Genomic DNA, 16243 nt, shown 5'->3' with positions numbered 1-16243 from the left:
CAGAAGACTCAGGTTCGATCCCTGGATTGGGAAGATTCCCTGGAGGAGGAAATGGCAACCCACTCCAGTATTCTTGCCTGGAGAATCCCGTGGACAGAGGAGCCTGGAGGACTACAGTCCATGGGGCCAAAAGATTTGGATATGACTGGGCAAGCATGCACAAGCAAGGATTGACAAAAGGGTATCCCTTGGCTAAAGTTAAATGTGTAAGAATTGCTAAAAATGAGATAAAATTTTATTTTTTAAAAGTTGACCTATTTGAATGGGCTTTATGTGAGACGGTTACATCTCTTTTGCCTGATTATATTGTGAGATAAACATTATGTCTCACTAGGGAAAGCTTTCCCTGCCTGGCATTATATCACAGAGCATCTATATCTGACCCTAAGGTAATACTTGCTGAGTGCCGAAAAATTGATGCTTTTGAACTGTGGTGCTGGAGAAGACTCTTGAGAGTCCCTTGGACTGCAAGGAGATCCAACCAGTCCATCCTAAAGGAGATCAGTCCTGGGTGTTCATTGGAAGGACTGATGCTGAAGCTGAAACTCCAGTACTTTGGCCACCTCATGCAAAGGGTTGACTCATTGGAAAAGACCCTGATGCTGGGAGGGATTGGGGGCAGGAGGAGAAGGGGACGACAGAGGATGAGATGGCTGGATGGCATCACCGACTCGATGGGCATGAGTTTGAGTAAACTCTGGGAGTTGGTGACGGACAGGGAGGCCTGGCGTGCTGCGATTCATGGGGTTGCAAAGTGTCGGACACAACTGAGCGACTGAACTGAACTGAACTGAACTAATGCTAGTTAAACATATTAAAGGAAACCAATAGAGTTTACCTGAGTCCACACAATATGAAACAAAACCTGGGGCTAATATCCAGGGGTTAATAAAGGAATAGTGGAGATTTCCCCTTTTTTTCCCCTATGGAAAAGTGCTCTGGATTTGACTTGTGCCCTCAGAAAGAGGACCTTTGTGGAATGCCTTGTGCAAACTTTTGTAGGCATGATAAAATGAACCCTAGAGTTCTAGAACACAGAACTCCTGATTTCCACTAGTTGGAAATCTTCCCACTGATTAAACAAAGAAGCAAATTAAGGAAAATGTAGTTGGATGAATGAATCATTTGATACCATTTAGGCAGTAGAACAGTTCTCTGGGGAACTGAAAGCAATTGTCCCTGTAAAAAGTCATCTAAGCAAATAAATTTAACTTATTCCAACTGTTCTTTATAAACTCGTATTGTAATACATGATGACTAAGTTATAAAAAGAAGTTATGAGATCTCTGATTATGTCTGTTACATGTCTGTGTGTACATTATAGATCTGTCTCTACCTCCAGACAGTATCATCAATATTAATTTATAAAGGAGCTCTGGTTAATTGACTTAAAAGTAAGCGCTTAGAAATTAAGTATTTCTAACTGTATTAGAAATAACCCAAATGAATTTCAGGTTCATGTGACCTGGGGAATATTCAACATTAATACTTGGTTTAAAGTTTAAGTTTGTTGGTTTAATTAATACAGACATGCATTACTTTTATTGCACATAGTCAAATATGTTCATATTATTTCTCTTATAAAATTTATCAGCAAGAAAAATAGCTTGGAATGATGGCTAATTTGGTCTGATGTCTCCTGAAGTTTTCACGGGTAAAATAAATATGATTGTTGAGACCAAATGAATTCAATAGATGCAAATGGGATAACAGCCTTTAGTGAACTCTTTAAGAATTATGTTTTACGGTATATCTACTTAAATAAGTTTCTCCAGATTTTTGGTAACCTGAAACTTTTAGTTTTGCTAAGTTAAGTTAAATGATGGAAATGTACTAAATATCTAGATCATCCCCAAATAAAGTAAGATATTAAAATGTTACTTACTTAAAACTAGGTTTCCTTTTACAGAGAAATTAAAGATATTAGAAAGTGAAAGTCACTCAGTCATGTCCGACTCTTTGCAACCAGTCTGTGGAATTCTCCAGGCCAGAATATTGGAGTGGGTAGCCTTTCCCTTCTCCAGGGGATCTTCTCAACCCAGGGACTGAACCCAGGTCTCCCGCATTGGGGGTGGATGCTTTCCCAGCTGAGACACCAGGGAATCCCATAAAGATATTGAGGACCATTAATAAATATGTTTTGTGCCACACTGAAAATTTTTCCATAAAAAGGGCACGTTTTTCAATGAAAAAACAGAAAGAGAAATTAAGGAAACAATACCATTCACCATTGCAACAAAAAGAAAAAAATACTTAGGAGTATATCTACCTAAAGAAACAAAAGACCTCTTCATAGAAAACTATAAAACACTGATGAAAGAAATCAAAGAGGACACAAACAGATGGAAAAACATACCGTGTTCATGGACTGGAAGAATCAATATTGTCAAAATGGCTATTCTACCCAAAGCAATCTATAGATTCAATGCAATCCCTATCAAGCTACCAACGGTATTTTTCACAGAACTAGACCAAAGAATTTCACAATTTGTATGGAAATACAAAAAACCTCGAATAGCCAAAGTAATCTTGAGAAAGAAGAATGGAACTGGAGGAATCAACCTGCCTGACTTCAGACTCTACTACAAAGCCACAGTCATCAAGACAGTATGGTACTGGCACAAAGACAGAAATATAGATCAATGGAACAGAATAGAAAGCCCAGAGATAAATCCACGAACCTATGGACACCTTATCTTTGACAAAGGAGGCAAGGATATACAATGGAAAAACGACAACCTCTTTAACAAGTGGTGCTGGGAAAACTGGTCAACCACTTGTAAAAGAATGAAACTAGAACACTTTCTAACACCATACACAAAAATAAACTCAAAATGGATTAAAGATCTAAATGTAAGACCAGAAACTATAAAACTCCTAGAGGAGAACATAGGCAAAACACTCTCTGACATAAATCACAGCAAGTTCCTCTATGACCCACCTCCCAGAATATTGGAAATAAAAGCAAAACTAAACAAATGGGACCTAATGAAACTTGAAAGCTTTTGCACTACAAAGGAAACTATAAGTAAGGTGAAAAGACAGCCCTCAGATTGGGAGAAAATAATAGCAAATGAAGAAACAGACAAAGGATTAATCTCAAAAATATACAAGCAACTCCTGCAGCTCAATTCCAGAAAAATAAATGACCCAATCAAAAAATGGGCCAAAGAACTAAACAGACATTTCTCCAAAGAAGACATACAGATGGCTAACAAACACATGAAAAGATGCTCAACATCACTCATCATCAGAGAAATGCAAATCAAAACCACAATGAGGTACCATTTCATGCCAGTCAGAATGGCTGCTATCCAAAAGTCCACAAGCAATAAATGCTGGAGAGGGTGTGGAGAAAAGGGAACCCTCTTACACTGTTGGTGGGAATGCAAACTAGTACAGCCGCTGTGGAAAACAGTGTGGAGATTTCTTAAAAAACTGGAAATAGAACTGCCATATGACCCAGCAATCCCACTTCTGGGCATACACACTGAGGAAACCAGAGCTGAAAGAGATACGTGCACCCCAATGTTCATCGCAGCACTGTTTATAATAGCCAGGACATGGAAGCAACCTAGATGCCCATCAGCAGATGAATGGATAAGGAAGCTGTGGTACATATACACCATGGAATATTACTCAGCCGTTAAAAAGAATTCATTTGAATCAGTCCTAATGAGATGGATGAAACTGGAGCCCATTATACAGAGTGAAGTAAGCCAGAAAGATAAAGAACATTACAGCATACTAATACATATATATGGAATTTAGAAAGATGGTAACGACAACCCTATATGCAAAACAGAAAAAGAGACACAGAAATACAGAACAGACTTTTGAACTCTGTGGGAGAAGGTGAGGGTGGGATATTTCAAAAGAACAGCATGTATACTATCTATGGTGAAACAGATCACCAGCCCAGGTGGGATGTATGAGACAAGTGCTCGGGCCTGGTGCACTGGGAAGACCCAGAAGAATCGGGTGGAGAGGGAGGTGGGAGGGGGGATCGGGATGGGGAATACGTGTAAATCTATGGCTGATTCATATCAATGTATGACAAAACCCACTGAAATGTTGTGAAGTAATTAGCCTCCAACTAATAAAAAAATAAAATAAATTGAAAAAAAATCAGAATAGAAATAAAATAAAATAGAAATAAAATGTATTCTTCTTGAGCAAAAAAAAAAAGGGCACGTTTTTAAAAAGTATAAGTGGTATTTTATGTTTGTCAATCTACAGAATGCTAATGCAAAATTTCATAATTGCTTACTTCTTAGTTTTCACTAGAAATAAGGTTTAAAAATTTTTTACTGAGGTGTACTTGATTTTACAATACTGTGTTAGTTTCAGGTGTATGGCAAAGTGATTTAGATAGATATAAATATACATGTATATATGTAGATATGTGTGGATATAAATATCCTTTTTCAGATTCTTATCCTTTATAGGTTATTACAAGATACTGAATATAATTTCCTATGCTATACAGTAAGTTCTTATTGTTTATCTATTTTAAATACAGTAGTGTGTATCTGTTAATCTCATACTCCTAATTTATTCCTCCCTATCCCCTTTCCCCTTTGGTAATCATAGTTTGTTTTCTATGTCTGTAAGTTTCTGTTTCATAAATAAGATAATTTGTATTTTTTTTAAATAGTACATGTATGTGGTATCATATAATATTTGACTTTGACTTACTTCAGTTAGTACGATAATCTCTAGGTTCATCTGTGTTGCTGCAAATGGTAATATCTCATCCCTTTTTATTGATGAGTAGTATTCTACTACACACACACACATCATCATCTTTATCCATTCATCTGCCAATGGATGTTTAGGTTGCTTCCATGACTTAACTATTCTATATACTGCTGCTATGAACACTGGGGTACATGTATGTTTTTGAATTAGATTTTTCATCTTTTTTGGATACATGCCCAGGGTTTGGGGATTGCTGGATCATACAGTAGTTCTATTTTTAGCTTTTTAAGGAACTTCCTTATGATTCTCCCTAGTTGCTGTACCAATTTACATTCTCACCAACAGTGAAAGTAGGTACCCTCTTCTCCACACCCTCTCCAGCATTATTTACAGACTTTTTGATGATGGACACCCTGACCTCATTGTAGTTTTGATGTGCATTTCTCTAATAATAGCAATGCTGAGCATCTTTTCATGTGCCTGTTGGCCACTGTATATATTCTTGGAGAAAGAAATTAAGGTTTTAAAGGTTAAGAATTCTAATTAATATATGTAATTAAAACTACACAAATTAATAAGGAAAACATCTTTGTATGAAAGGAAATAAAATATAAGGAATAGAAATGCATTTTGTTAAGGGAAAAGAAGGTATTTTGTCCTGGAGAGAGAGAAAGAAAAGGAAAGCATAGGACAAAACCTGAAGACAAAAAGGAAAGTTTTAAAAGCATTGTGGGAAAGGAACCCTGAAAAGAAGGAGTTTCATACATGGTCGAGACTGGCTAAGATGAAAATAAAATTTAACTGAGTAAACAAATTTCAACATTAAAAGTAAGTTAGAGTGCTCGCTTCGGCAGCACATATACTAAAATTGGAACGATACAGAGAAGATTAGCATGGCCCCTGTGCAAGGATGACACACAAATTCGTGAAGCGTTCCATATTTTTAAAAAGAAGAAAAAAAAAAAAAAAGTAAGTTAGAAAAAAAAAAGTTAGTACAAAATTAGAATTTGTTTTTTTCTCTGTGTTAAGAGAACAAAGCTTTCTTGGACTATTGATTTGCTTTTGATAACAGTTTTAAAAAAGTTTCTCTACCTTTTAAGTGATGTGTGTAACAGTCTGTATTTGTTCTTTGTAATTTGTCATTTTGGTTAAGTAAATAAGAGTTGTTTCACAGTGACCTATTCGACCAAGTGTTGTAAACTTTCGATATCTTTGACAAACTTCCCCAAGTCAATTCTAAATGAAATTCTTTTGACCTGTAGCTAACATTCAAATGCCTTAGAGTGAAGGAGGAAACAGACAGAACAGGCTCCATCTTGAAAGCAGGTCTCCATCTTGGGCCGGACTGTGGACTTTGAGCTCTAGGCCCAGTATCTATGGAAACGACACACCAACTGGAAAACCAGACCCCAAAGGAAGAGCCCCAGGGCTGGTACCTAGACTCTCCATTGCCTAAAAGAATACCCTAATTATCCGCATAACCGAATAAAATCATACATTGTATTATGCTTATTGGGGTATGACCACAGGTCTATTGATAATTGTCCACTGTTAACTACCCAGGCTTAAGACATATGAATCACTTTGATTGAATCTTTCTTTTTCCTTTGTTCAGACTAGTTTCAGGGAATTTGGGGAGGTGGGTTTGGGTACATACACTTAGGGTATATAAGGTTTTCACAAAAACTGGTTCAGGTCCTTGGCTAAGAGGAGACTTTGCCTTGGGCCCACTGGTGTAATAAAGTTCACTCCACTATCTGCATTGTCCTTCTGAGTGAGTTTGTTTCCCGGAAAGCATGGCTACAACAAGAGGAACCCCAAAACATCTTCAAAAGAGGTATCAAACTAGTTAGGTCTATCTGGTATGTTAAATTACATGGGAAACATTGCCAATTAAGTGGCTATATTGCATGGGTAAATGTCATTAACATAGTCTAGAAAATCAATGGAATTCTTAAAAATCTAGTATGTCCTATATGTCCTGGTATAATGTTTTCAGTTATGATTCTACTTATTTCTTCAAATGTTGTATTGTCACAGAAATAACCTGCGGGGAGCGGCTTGAAAAAGCTGACTCTGGGAGCTGCCTTGATTGATTATCAAGGGTCTGTTCGCAGACATAGCTCTCTGTCCCGCCACCCCTCTGAAATTTACTATCCGAGTTAACTCCTAACAGACCATTAGTGAGCCTTGAATGCACACAAGGTGCAGATAGATGGCTTTGCACGACTGCCCTTAAGATAAGTAGGATGTCTTTGGCGCCATGAGAGAGCTCTGGTTATTGTTATCTTAAAGATGATGTACATGGGGAAGAATTTTCTTTGTGATGCCTCTCTTCTTGGTTTAGTATATATGTAACCCTGAGATATAAAGAATCATCGTTGACTGCAGCGATCCTCTCGACCCCATCTGTTCTGTCTCTTTATTTCTTAGCCTAAAGGAACGCGTAGTGTTGCTCGCTGAAATCTTCCAGCTGGCCTGGCAAGTGGCGCCCAACGTGGGGCTCAACGAAAGTTCCTTGCGGCCGCTGCCCGTTGAAACTATTAAGGTAAGTAAGAGTGTGTGTACTTGTATATTGAGGGGCAGGAAGGAATATTGTCGAGAGTATAAACCATGGGACAAGATAATAGTCGTCAGTTGTTTGTGCATATGTTACAGACAATGTTAAAGGATCGGGGAATGCAGGTTACTAAAACAAAATTGCAGACTTTTCTTAGTTTTGTTGAGGAAGTATGTCCCTGGTTTCCACAGGAAGGGACTATGAGTTTAGAGATATGGAAAAAGATAGGAAAACAGATTCAAACATATTATACTCTCCACGGACCTAATAAGGCTCCTGTGGAAACATTTTCATTATGGTCTTTAATAAGAGACTGCCTTGAATTTGAACATGAGGAAGGGAGTAAATTAAAACACATGCTCCCACCGGAAGAACCAATTTATGCTACTCCTAAAGTTTATGCCACTCCTAAAGGGAAAGGACCCACAACCTTTGAATTAGAATCTGCAAAACCTTTGAAGGAAAATGAGGGAACGCTGACTTCAGAGGATGAGGAAAGTTTAGAGGAACAGGCAGCTGCTTACCATAAGGATGATCATTGGGAATTACTTGTAACTGACAATTCGAATGTGCAGGCAGCAGCTGCCCCTCCGGCAAAGGGTCTGGAGGCACTCATGAAGAAATTATTAATAACAATAAAGGAAGAAATAAAAATGGAAGGTAGGGATGAAGGCGCTGGTGCAATCTCTACTGCGCCTCCTGCTTATGAACCCTCAACTATTGCTGGATTAGATCCTCCACCTATTTCCAAACCTGAAAATTTGTTGAATATAACTCATGAATCACACAGTTTGTCCCCCTTGCAAAAGGCTATGCAACAGGCCCAAAGAGCTGGAGAAACTGTTCAGGGATTCTCCGCTGCTTTCCCGGTATTCGGGCATGAAAACCAAAGGTATTATAAAGCTTTACCTTTCAAACAACTAAAGGAATTAAAAATTGCCTGTGCTCAATATGGACCTACGGCTCCTTTTACCCAGACCATGATAGAGAGTCTAGGAGGTCAAAATTTGCCACCTAGTGATTGGAAACAAATTGCAAGAGCTTGCTTATCAGGAGGGGACTATTTATTATGGAAATCAAAATTTACAGAACAATGTGGCCATATAGCTGAACTAAACCAGCGACAAGGGATCAATACTACATATGAAATGTTGGTAGGGGAAGGGGCCTACCAAAATACCAATGCTCAATTGAACTATTTGCCTGGAGCATATGCTCAAATTTCTAATGCTGCCCGGCAATAACCAAATTTGTCAACTGCACTGTAATCAAATCTTTAACCATGTTAATTTAAGTCTTTTGTCATTTATAGACAGCCACTGTTGTACTCTGATGCTTTTACAAAAATTAAAATCTTCAAGAAGATTTCCTAAAATGAACCACAGGATGCCAGGAAAGTCCCACTGTGTGCTTCTTTATTGACACTTTAAACAAGATGTAGCATCAGGTCTAACAAGTACTATAATTTTGAAGTATTCATGAACATGAATGATATTTTGAGTAACAGCTATCATGAGACATAACAGTATCTGTGTTTCCTTAGTGGTGAAGCCATGGTAATGTAACACTGCTGGGATTTGTTGCCTACACTCACACTCAAAGGAAATGCTAAATTTTAGTGAGTGGTTAATGAAAGCAGGGTTATTCTTTGGTGGCTCAGTTGGTAAAGAATCTGCCTGCAATGCAGGAGACTTGGGTTCAATTTCTGAGTCGGGAAGATCCCCTGGAAAAGGAAATTGCCACTCCAGTATTCTTGCCCAGGAAATCCCATGGACACAGCAGCTTGCAGGGACTACAGTCCATGGGGTTGCAAGAGCTGGATATGACCTAGCGACTAAACCACTACCAATGAAAATGAACGGAAATATCTCTCCCCAAGTCACAGACCACCTTGAGTGCTATGCACTAACCTCTGGGGATCTCTGAATCATGGGCTAAGGACTCCTGTGAGATGGTCCCAGGCTTCCCTCCAGAGTCAGTTTAGGTCCCTCTAAGGTGGGAACATTAGGGAGTATGGTGACAGTTGGACAGTATTTCACTTCTAGGATTTATTTACCCCCATGACCACATCTACAACAGCACATGAAGGCAGCAGACGCCATGGCCCATAAAGTGTCTTCATGAAGTATTGGATTTCTTTGGGTTATGATTAGAGCCTATGTCTTTTTTTCAGATGAGGATAACGATCACGGGAACAGGCCCAGAAGACCCAGAGGGAAGACTGTTGGGGTTTTCCTTTAGTTCTCAGGTGAGTTTATTCTTGCAGGGAGTCCAGTCAACCTCCCCACTCAAAGGAATTTAGTTAAACATAGCAAAAGACAAATACTGTATGATTCCATTTATATGAGGTATCTACAATGGTCAAATTCATAGAAACAAAGCAGAATGGGGGTTCCTAGGAGCTGAGGGGAGAAGAGGAAGGGGTGTGATTGATATAATGGCTATAACAGCTTCAGATCTGCAAGAGGAAAAATTTCTGCAGATCTGTTTTTACAACAATATGAATATATTTAAAACTATTGAATTGCACTTCAAAATGGTAAAGATGGCATATTTTCTATTTTTTTTTTTTAATCACCGTTAAAAAATTGTTAAAACTGCAAAACAAACAGGATACTCAAAAATCTTAATTCTGGCTCAACTTCGGTCCCCTGGCTGTACACCCTCAAATGCAGGCCTGACTCAACCTAGTCCATGGCGTTTCTTGAGGCATTAAATGTACAAAAATGCTTTTTAAAATGAGGACCCAAGTGTTGTCTTTGTTTTTTTTTTTTTTTTCAAATTCTACTATACAATGATAATACAGGCTTTCCCTTGTGGCTCAGCTGGTAAAGAATCTGCCTGCAATGCAGAAGACCTGGGTTAGATCCCTGGGTTGGGAAGATCCCCTGGAGAAGGGAAAGGCTACCCACTCCAGTATTCTGGCCTGGAGAATTCCATGGACTACAGTCCATGGAGTCCGCAAAGAGTTGGACACGACTGAGCGACTTACACCTCACTTCACTTCATAATGATAAAGCTCCTCTTTACAATTCTGGGCACTGATTTGCACAGACTAAGACAATCCACTGAGACTAATAATAACATGAAACACTTAACTAGCACTAATTCCATGCCAGACACTAGTCTAAGCACTTTATAAATACTGACCCACTGACTCGGTCTTCATAACAATCCCATGGTGGAAGTCCTATTTTTATCCCCACTTTATAGATAAGGAAACAGAAACACAGAGAACTGGTAAGTGGCCGAGGTGAGATTGACAACAGGCCGTTCGACTCCAGAGTCAAACCTTTTGCACCTGTGGCAGGGACAGGGAACTTTTATCTCTGAATTCCAACACAGAGACAGTCCTGACTCACAATGATTGAATCAGTCAGCAACCATTTATTGAGCAATCGGTTATGATGGAATCTCGAGGCATTTTTACCACACAGCAGTTCTGAAGAAAGATCTATCTGCTTCCTCTAATATTATTTTTTTTAAACTTGGTAAAGAGAAACTTTGTTGGAAAGATGTTTGCAAAGGTTGTGGGGGAGGTTACTGTCTTGGAGGTGCGGGAAATACTGCAACAGTGGGGAAAAATACTCTGACCATAAGATCCCCAAGCACCTCCCTCTACTAATCTTTCTAAAAAATGATTAAAGAAATTCTAACTCCCCAATGCTTGGAATCAGTGGTCACCGCCAACGACTCTAACCCACCCTGCCACCTGGTTATCTCTTGTACTCAGGAGGGGAGGAGGAAAAAATAAATAAGAAGAGATAGAAAAACAAGGTCCTACTATATAACACAGGGAACTATATTCAATATCCCATGATAAACCACAATGGAAAGGAATATAAAAAAGAATGTGCACATATACATTCAGTATAACTGAATTGCTTTGCCGTACAGCAGAAATTAGTACATGGTAAATCAACTATCATCTCATCTGTGCATGCTCAGTCATGTCTGACTCTTTCATAACCCCATGGACTGTAACCCACCAGACTCCTCTGTCCATGGAATTTTCCAGACAAGAATACTGGAGTGGGTTGCCATTTCCTTCTCCAGGGGATCTTCCCTACCCAGGGATTAAACCTGGGTCTCCTGCATTGGCAGGCGGATTCTTTACCACTGAGCCACCAGGGAAGCTATAAATCAACTATACTTCAATTAAAAAAGAAAAAGAAGAGACAGAAAGGCCTGTCTTTAGACTAACAATGAATTCTAGGAACTGGCGTAAGAACTAGGTATGTGGGGAGCGAACAAGGGAAAGACCCTAAAGGTCACTATAGAAAATCACGTGCCTATATGCTTAGTCACTTCAGTCGTGTCCAACTCTTTGTCACCCCATGGACAGAGGAGCCTGCCAGGCTCCTCTGTCCATGGGATTCTCCTGGCAAGAATATTGGAGTGGGCTGCCATGTCCTCCTCCAGGGGATCTTCCCGAGCCGGGCATCGAGCTCATGTCCGCCCACATCTCCTGAATTGCAGGCAGATTCTTTACCCACTGAGCCACCTGGGAAGCCCACAGAAAATCACGGGGCCACCTTAAAAGGGTAGGGAGAGGAAGCAGCTATTCATGGCTTAGTAACCATATTCTCCAGCTCAGGAAGAAGCAGGTGCACTTCTAAACACAATAGGCTGGGACTGGCCCACCCACAAAGCCATGCATTCACAGCTGTGTGCCCACCACGAGCAGCACTTCAGACAGCTGCAGTCAGAACCTGTGCTTCCCATGCAGCTTACTGAAGGTGTCCGTGGGAAGAGACGGGGGCTCAGTCCACGGCGGGGGCGGGGGGGGGGGGGTGTCTCCGTTTTCTGGCAGGACAGGCAGGTGCTGAGGACTCACCTGTAGGTGTATGGCCCCACTTCTTCCAACCGAGGGGTCTCCCCATTGAGGATCTCCTCTGGATTGGTGACATTGAAGAAATAGAACTGGGTGTACACAGGCAGAGGGGGCTTCTTCCAGGAGTCAAAGGTCTCGGAACCGTTCCTTAACACGATATTCTAGGGGAGGACAAAAGAGATTTATACAGCATAAGGCTTTGAACACAGAGGCAGAGAGAGGGACACCTCCTCTGGCCTCCCAGCTCACTTATTTTTTTGCACAGGCTGCAGTCCCTTGAGGGCAGGGCCACGCCTTGTGCCCGTATGGAGCCCACAGCGCTTATAAGCCGTAACAGGTGTTCAGTAAATATGTGTGGTGAAGAAAAGGTGCAAGCTAGAGCCACAGCTCATGGGTGGAGACATGGTGTCAGCAAAACCATGCCCACAGGTTGAGTGCCAAAAGGCCTTATTTGCTTTGTTACCAAGAGTCTAGTGGTTGGACAGCTTCCATGGAAGTCAGACCACTCTGAGAAGCCACCTGCATTCCCAGCTCGCTGGTGTGAGGGAACAGGGGCTGGGGGCCAGAAAGCTGTCCTTCCATTTGAGGTAGAACCACACCCATGCCTGGGGCTTCCCTGGCAGCGCAGACTTTAAAAGAATCTGCCTGTAATGCAGGAGACCCAGGCTTGATCCCCTGGGTCAGGAAGATCCCCTGGAGGAGGAAATGACAACCCACTCCAGTATTCTTGCCTGAAAAATTTCATGCACAGAGGAGCCCGGCGGGTTATGGTCCATGCGGTCACAAAGAGTTGGACATGACTGACTAATACAACCACCCCTACCACTTCCACCACTAGGGACATTAGATGCATTTTCTCATCCACTCCCCAGCAGACCCCTAACATAGATTTGCCTATCCCTGATTTAAAGATGAGAAAGCTAAGCTGCACTGAGGTCTACTGCTTAGGCTATTCTTTGTCTACAATCCTTCCTTTGTTCCCCACCCTTATTATGTCTTATGGTTTAAACTGTGTGTGTCCCCCCACCCCACAAATTTGTATATTGAAGTCCTAACCCCTAGTACCTCAGAATGTGACTGTATTTGGAGATGGGGTCTTTTACTTTTTAACATATTTATCTATTTATTTGGCTGTGTCGGGTCACTGTTGTGTTGCCCAGACCTCTCTCTAGTTGTGGCACCCAGGCGCTGGAGTGTGGGGGCTCGGTTGCCCCAGATCATATGGGATCTTAGTTCCCCAACCAGGGATTGAACCCACATCCCCTGCACTGGACGATGGTTCTTAACCTCTGGACCAGCAGAGAGTCCCTGGATACAGGGTCTTTAAAGAGAAATGAAAGGTTAAAGAACTCGTTAGGGTGGGCTGTGATCCAGTATAAAGGATGTCCTTATAAGAAGAAGAGATTAGGATATAAGCACGCACAAAATAAGGATCATGTGAAGACACAGGAAGAAGATAGCCACATAGAAGCCAAGGAGAGAGGCCGCAGAAGAAATCAACCTTGCTGACACCTTGATCTTAAGACTTAGAGTATCCAAGACTGTGAGACAATACATTTCTGTTGCTTAAGTCACACAGTCTGTGGTAATTGTTATGACACCTCTCACAAACAAATAAAGCACGGTCCCAAACTAATATACTTTGGCTCCTCTACACAAGGAGCAACCTGGCCACCCAGCAGACTTCAGGTATCACCAAGTGACTTGACTTGATTAACTGAATGTGGGTGGAATGGGAATGCCCCAGCTTCGAGCTGAGGCCTTAAAGGCATGGCAAGTTTCCACCAGCCGCCCTCTGCTACCTGTCCCAGGAAGTTGGTGACCCTTCAGCCAAGGCCCTAAAATGGTCATGTGTAGACCAGCCATGGTGCCAGGAGTCCAGCCTAAGTCAGCTGATGTAGCTCAGCTCAAATTGCAGCCAACCTGGCCATAAGGAGTAGGAAGTACATGTTACTTCCTAACATGTATAAGCTGCTGAGTTTGGGGGTTTGCTTGTTATCCAGCATTACAAGAGAAGCCTGATTAATACTGCACCCAAGGTTAGTACACATAAACCTAATATCTAGTAGTTAACTTGTTATTAAAGAAAAACTGCATTTTTTTTAAGATTTAGCTAATTAAGTTTAATATCAAGCTAAGACAAGAGATGGTTGAATGGCATCATCAAACCAACGGACATGAGTTTTAGCCAACTCTGGGAGATAGTGAAGAACAGGGAAGCCTACCGTGCTGCAGTCCATGGGATCTCAAAGACTCAGACACAGCTTAGCAAGTGAACAACAGAGATAAGGCATAGTTAAAGTTGAGAAGGAAGTACTGTTAAACTGAAGTGAATTAAATAACTATTGCTTTGGAATTGGACTCGATCTGGGTATTGCCCTGGTATTTTTTTGAAAAACTGCTTTTTTAAAGTTAAGATCATTGAGGGGACATATGTATACCTATGGTTGATTCATGTTGATGTTTGGCAGAAACCAACACAATTCTGTACAGCAATTATCCTTCAATTAAAAATAAATTAATTTTTTAAAAAAGTTAAGATCATTGAGGTGCTTAAGAAAGATAAGATCAGAGACTGAGAATAAATAAACCAGAACGCAAACAGCAACTAACTCTGCATGTTGGGATCTGAAAGTGAAAGTTGCTCAGTCATGTCCGACTCTTTGAGACCCCATGGATTATACAGTCCATGGAATTCTTCAGGCCAGAATACTGGAGTGGGTACCCGTTCCCTTCAGGGTATCTTCCCAACCCAGGGATCAAACCCAGGCCCCCCCCCCCCCCCAAATTGCAGGCAGATTCTTTACCAGCTGAGCCACAAGGGAAGCCCAAGAGTACTGGAGTGGGTAGCCTAACCCTTCTCCAGTGTATCGTCCCAACCCAGGAATCGAACCAGGGTCTCCTGCATTGCAGGCAGATTCTTTACCAACTGAGCTATCAGGGATCTGATAGCTGTTATTTTGATCTGATAGCTGTTGAGATCTGGATCACTATTATTTTCTCTTTGATAAGATTATGTATTTTCCAAATTTTTATAATGAATTAAAAAAAACATTGAGAAAAAAATTGGGGGGTGGTGTGCCACACAGCATGTGGGATCTTACTTCCCCAACCAGGGATTGAACCTGTGCCCACGGCAGTGAAAGTGTGGAGTCCCAACCACTGGACAGCTGGGGAATTCCCCACACTGAGAAAAATTTAAAAAAGAAGAGAGGAAAAGGAGATCTACGGATAAAGACAGTGTAAGTCCACTAATGAAATGGTAACTAGATTGCATAAGAAGCAGCTACTGACATCACCTGAAACCCCTCTAGCAGTGAGGATCTGAATTGTGATAAACAGAGGCATTGGCTTCAAAACAGGATGGAAACCACGCCCTGTGACACAGCACACCACAGGATGCCAAGTTTTTAGTAGTCCAGGCCTCCAATTTAACAGAAGCGGAGTTGTAAGGGAACTTAATGATATGACTGTAGTATTCAGTGGGAAATATCTCAAGACTCTCTGCAGGGGAAGACAAAGAGGTGCTGAAATAAAATGCATGCAGAAAACCCAAGCTTGTCAGAGCAAACAGTCGTCTGGAGGGCTGGAAATCAATTCCTATCTGTGAGTTGGCCATGTCATAGGACTGGGGGCTCCTTGTGGTTTGGCACCAGCCAGAATATCTAATCATCAGATTTTTACGCAAACAGCACATTAGTGAAATATTCTTGGCCTTTACTATCGGTACTGATTTACCAATTTGAGGTCAGATTGGTGAGATGGAAAAATTTAAAGAGAAACCACAAAACCCCTTTCCTTCCAAGCTTGGGATCCAGCTCAGACTCACTTGTTGGGGAAACACCCCCCTTCCCTTCCCCCTACCCCTGCCACACACACATTAATCTCTCCCCACCCCAGCCATAGAGCAGCCTAATTGATCATTTTAGGCTGTTTTTTTTTTTTTTCAGAGCTTTGTGGTATTTTATCTTATCTTCTAAACAGGAGTCTTAGTTATCTGAGAGGAGCAAGGGAGAGAGTCAGGCCCAGAAAGAGAGAGAGAGGGAGAGGACAGCAGCTGACAAAGGCTGACCACATGGAACCCAGAGGCCATGGAAGGACAAGGAAGGGTCTGTGTCTCTTCGTGGCAGAGCCGGGCTCTATACGGT

At 41.2% G+C, this 16243-nt stretch overlaps 1 protein-coding gene and 1 non-coding gene across 2 annotated transcripts in view; one reads left to right on the top strand and one right to left on the bottom strand.

The window, feature by feature from the left end:
* The window catches only part of SCARB2 (scavenger receptor class B member 2), a 79312-nt gene that overhangs the window by 42706 nt on the left and 20363 nt on the right, over nucleotides 1-16243 (bottom strand). Inside the window, exon 2 of the mRNA XM_061145756.1 lies at nucleotides 12099-12256. Coding sequence (XP_061001739.1) covers nucleotides 12099-12256 — 158 coding nt within the window. The remainder of the gene's footprint in view (nucleotides 1-12098; nucleotides 12257-16243) is intronic.
* LOC133058934 (U6 spliceosomal RNA) lies at nucleotides 5540-5646 on the top strand. Its single transcript, XR_009693442.1, has one exon. It is a non-coding gene; the product is annotated as a U6 spliceosomal RNA (small nuclear RNA).

This window comes from Dama dama, chromosome 6 (assembly GCF_033118175.1).
Source record: "Dama dama isolate Ldn47 chromosome 6, ASM3311817v1, whole genome shotgun sequence".
NCBI classification, from domain to species: domain Eukaryota; kingdom Metazoa; phylum Chordata; class Mammalia; order Artiodactyla; family Cervidae; genus Dama; species Dama dama.
The sequence above is the reverse complement of the archived record's forward strand: the minus strand, read 5'-3'. Positions and strand labels throughout refer to the sequence as shown.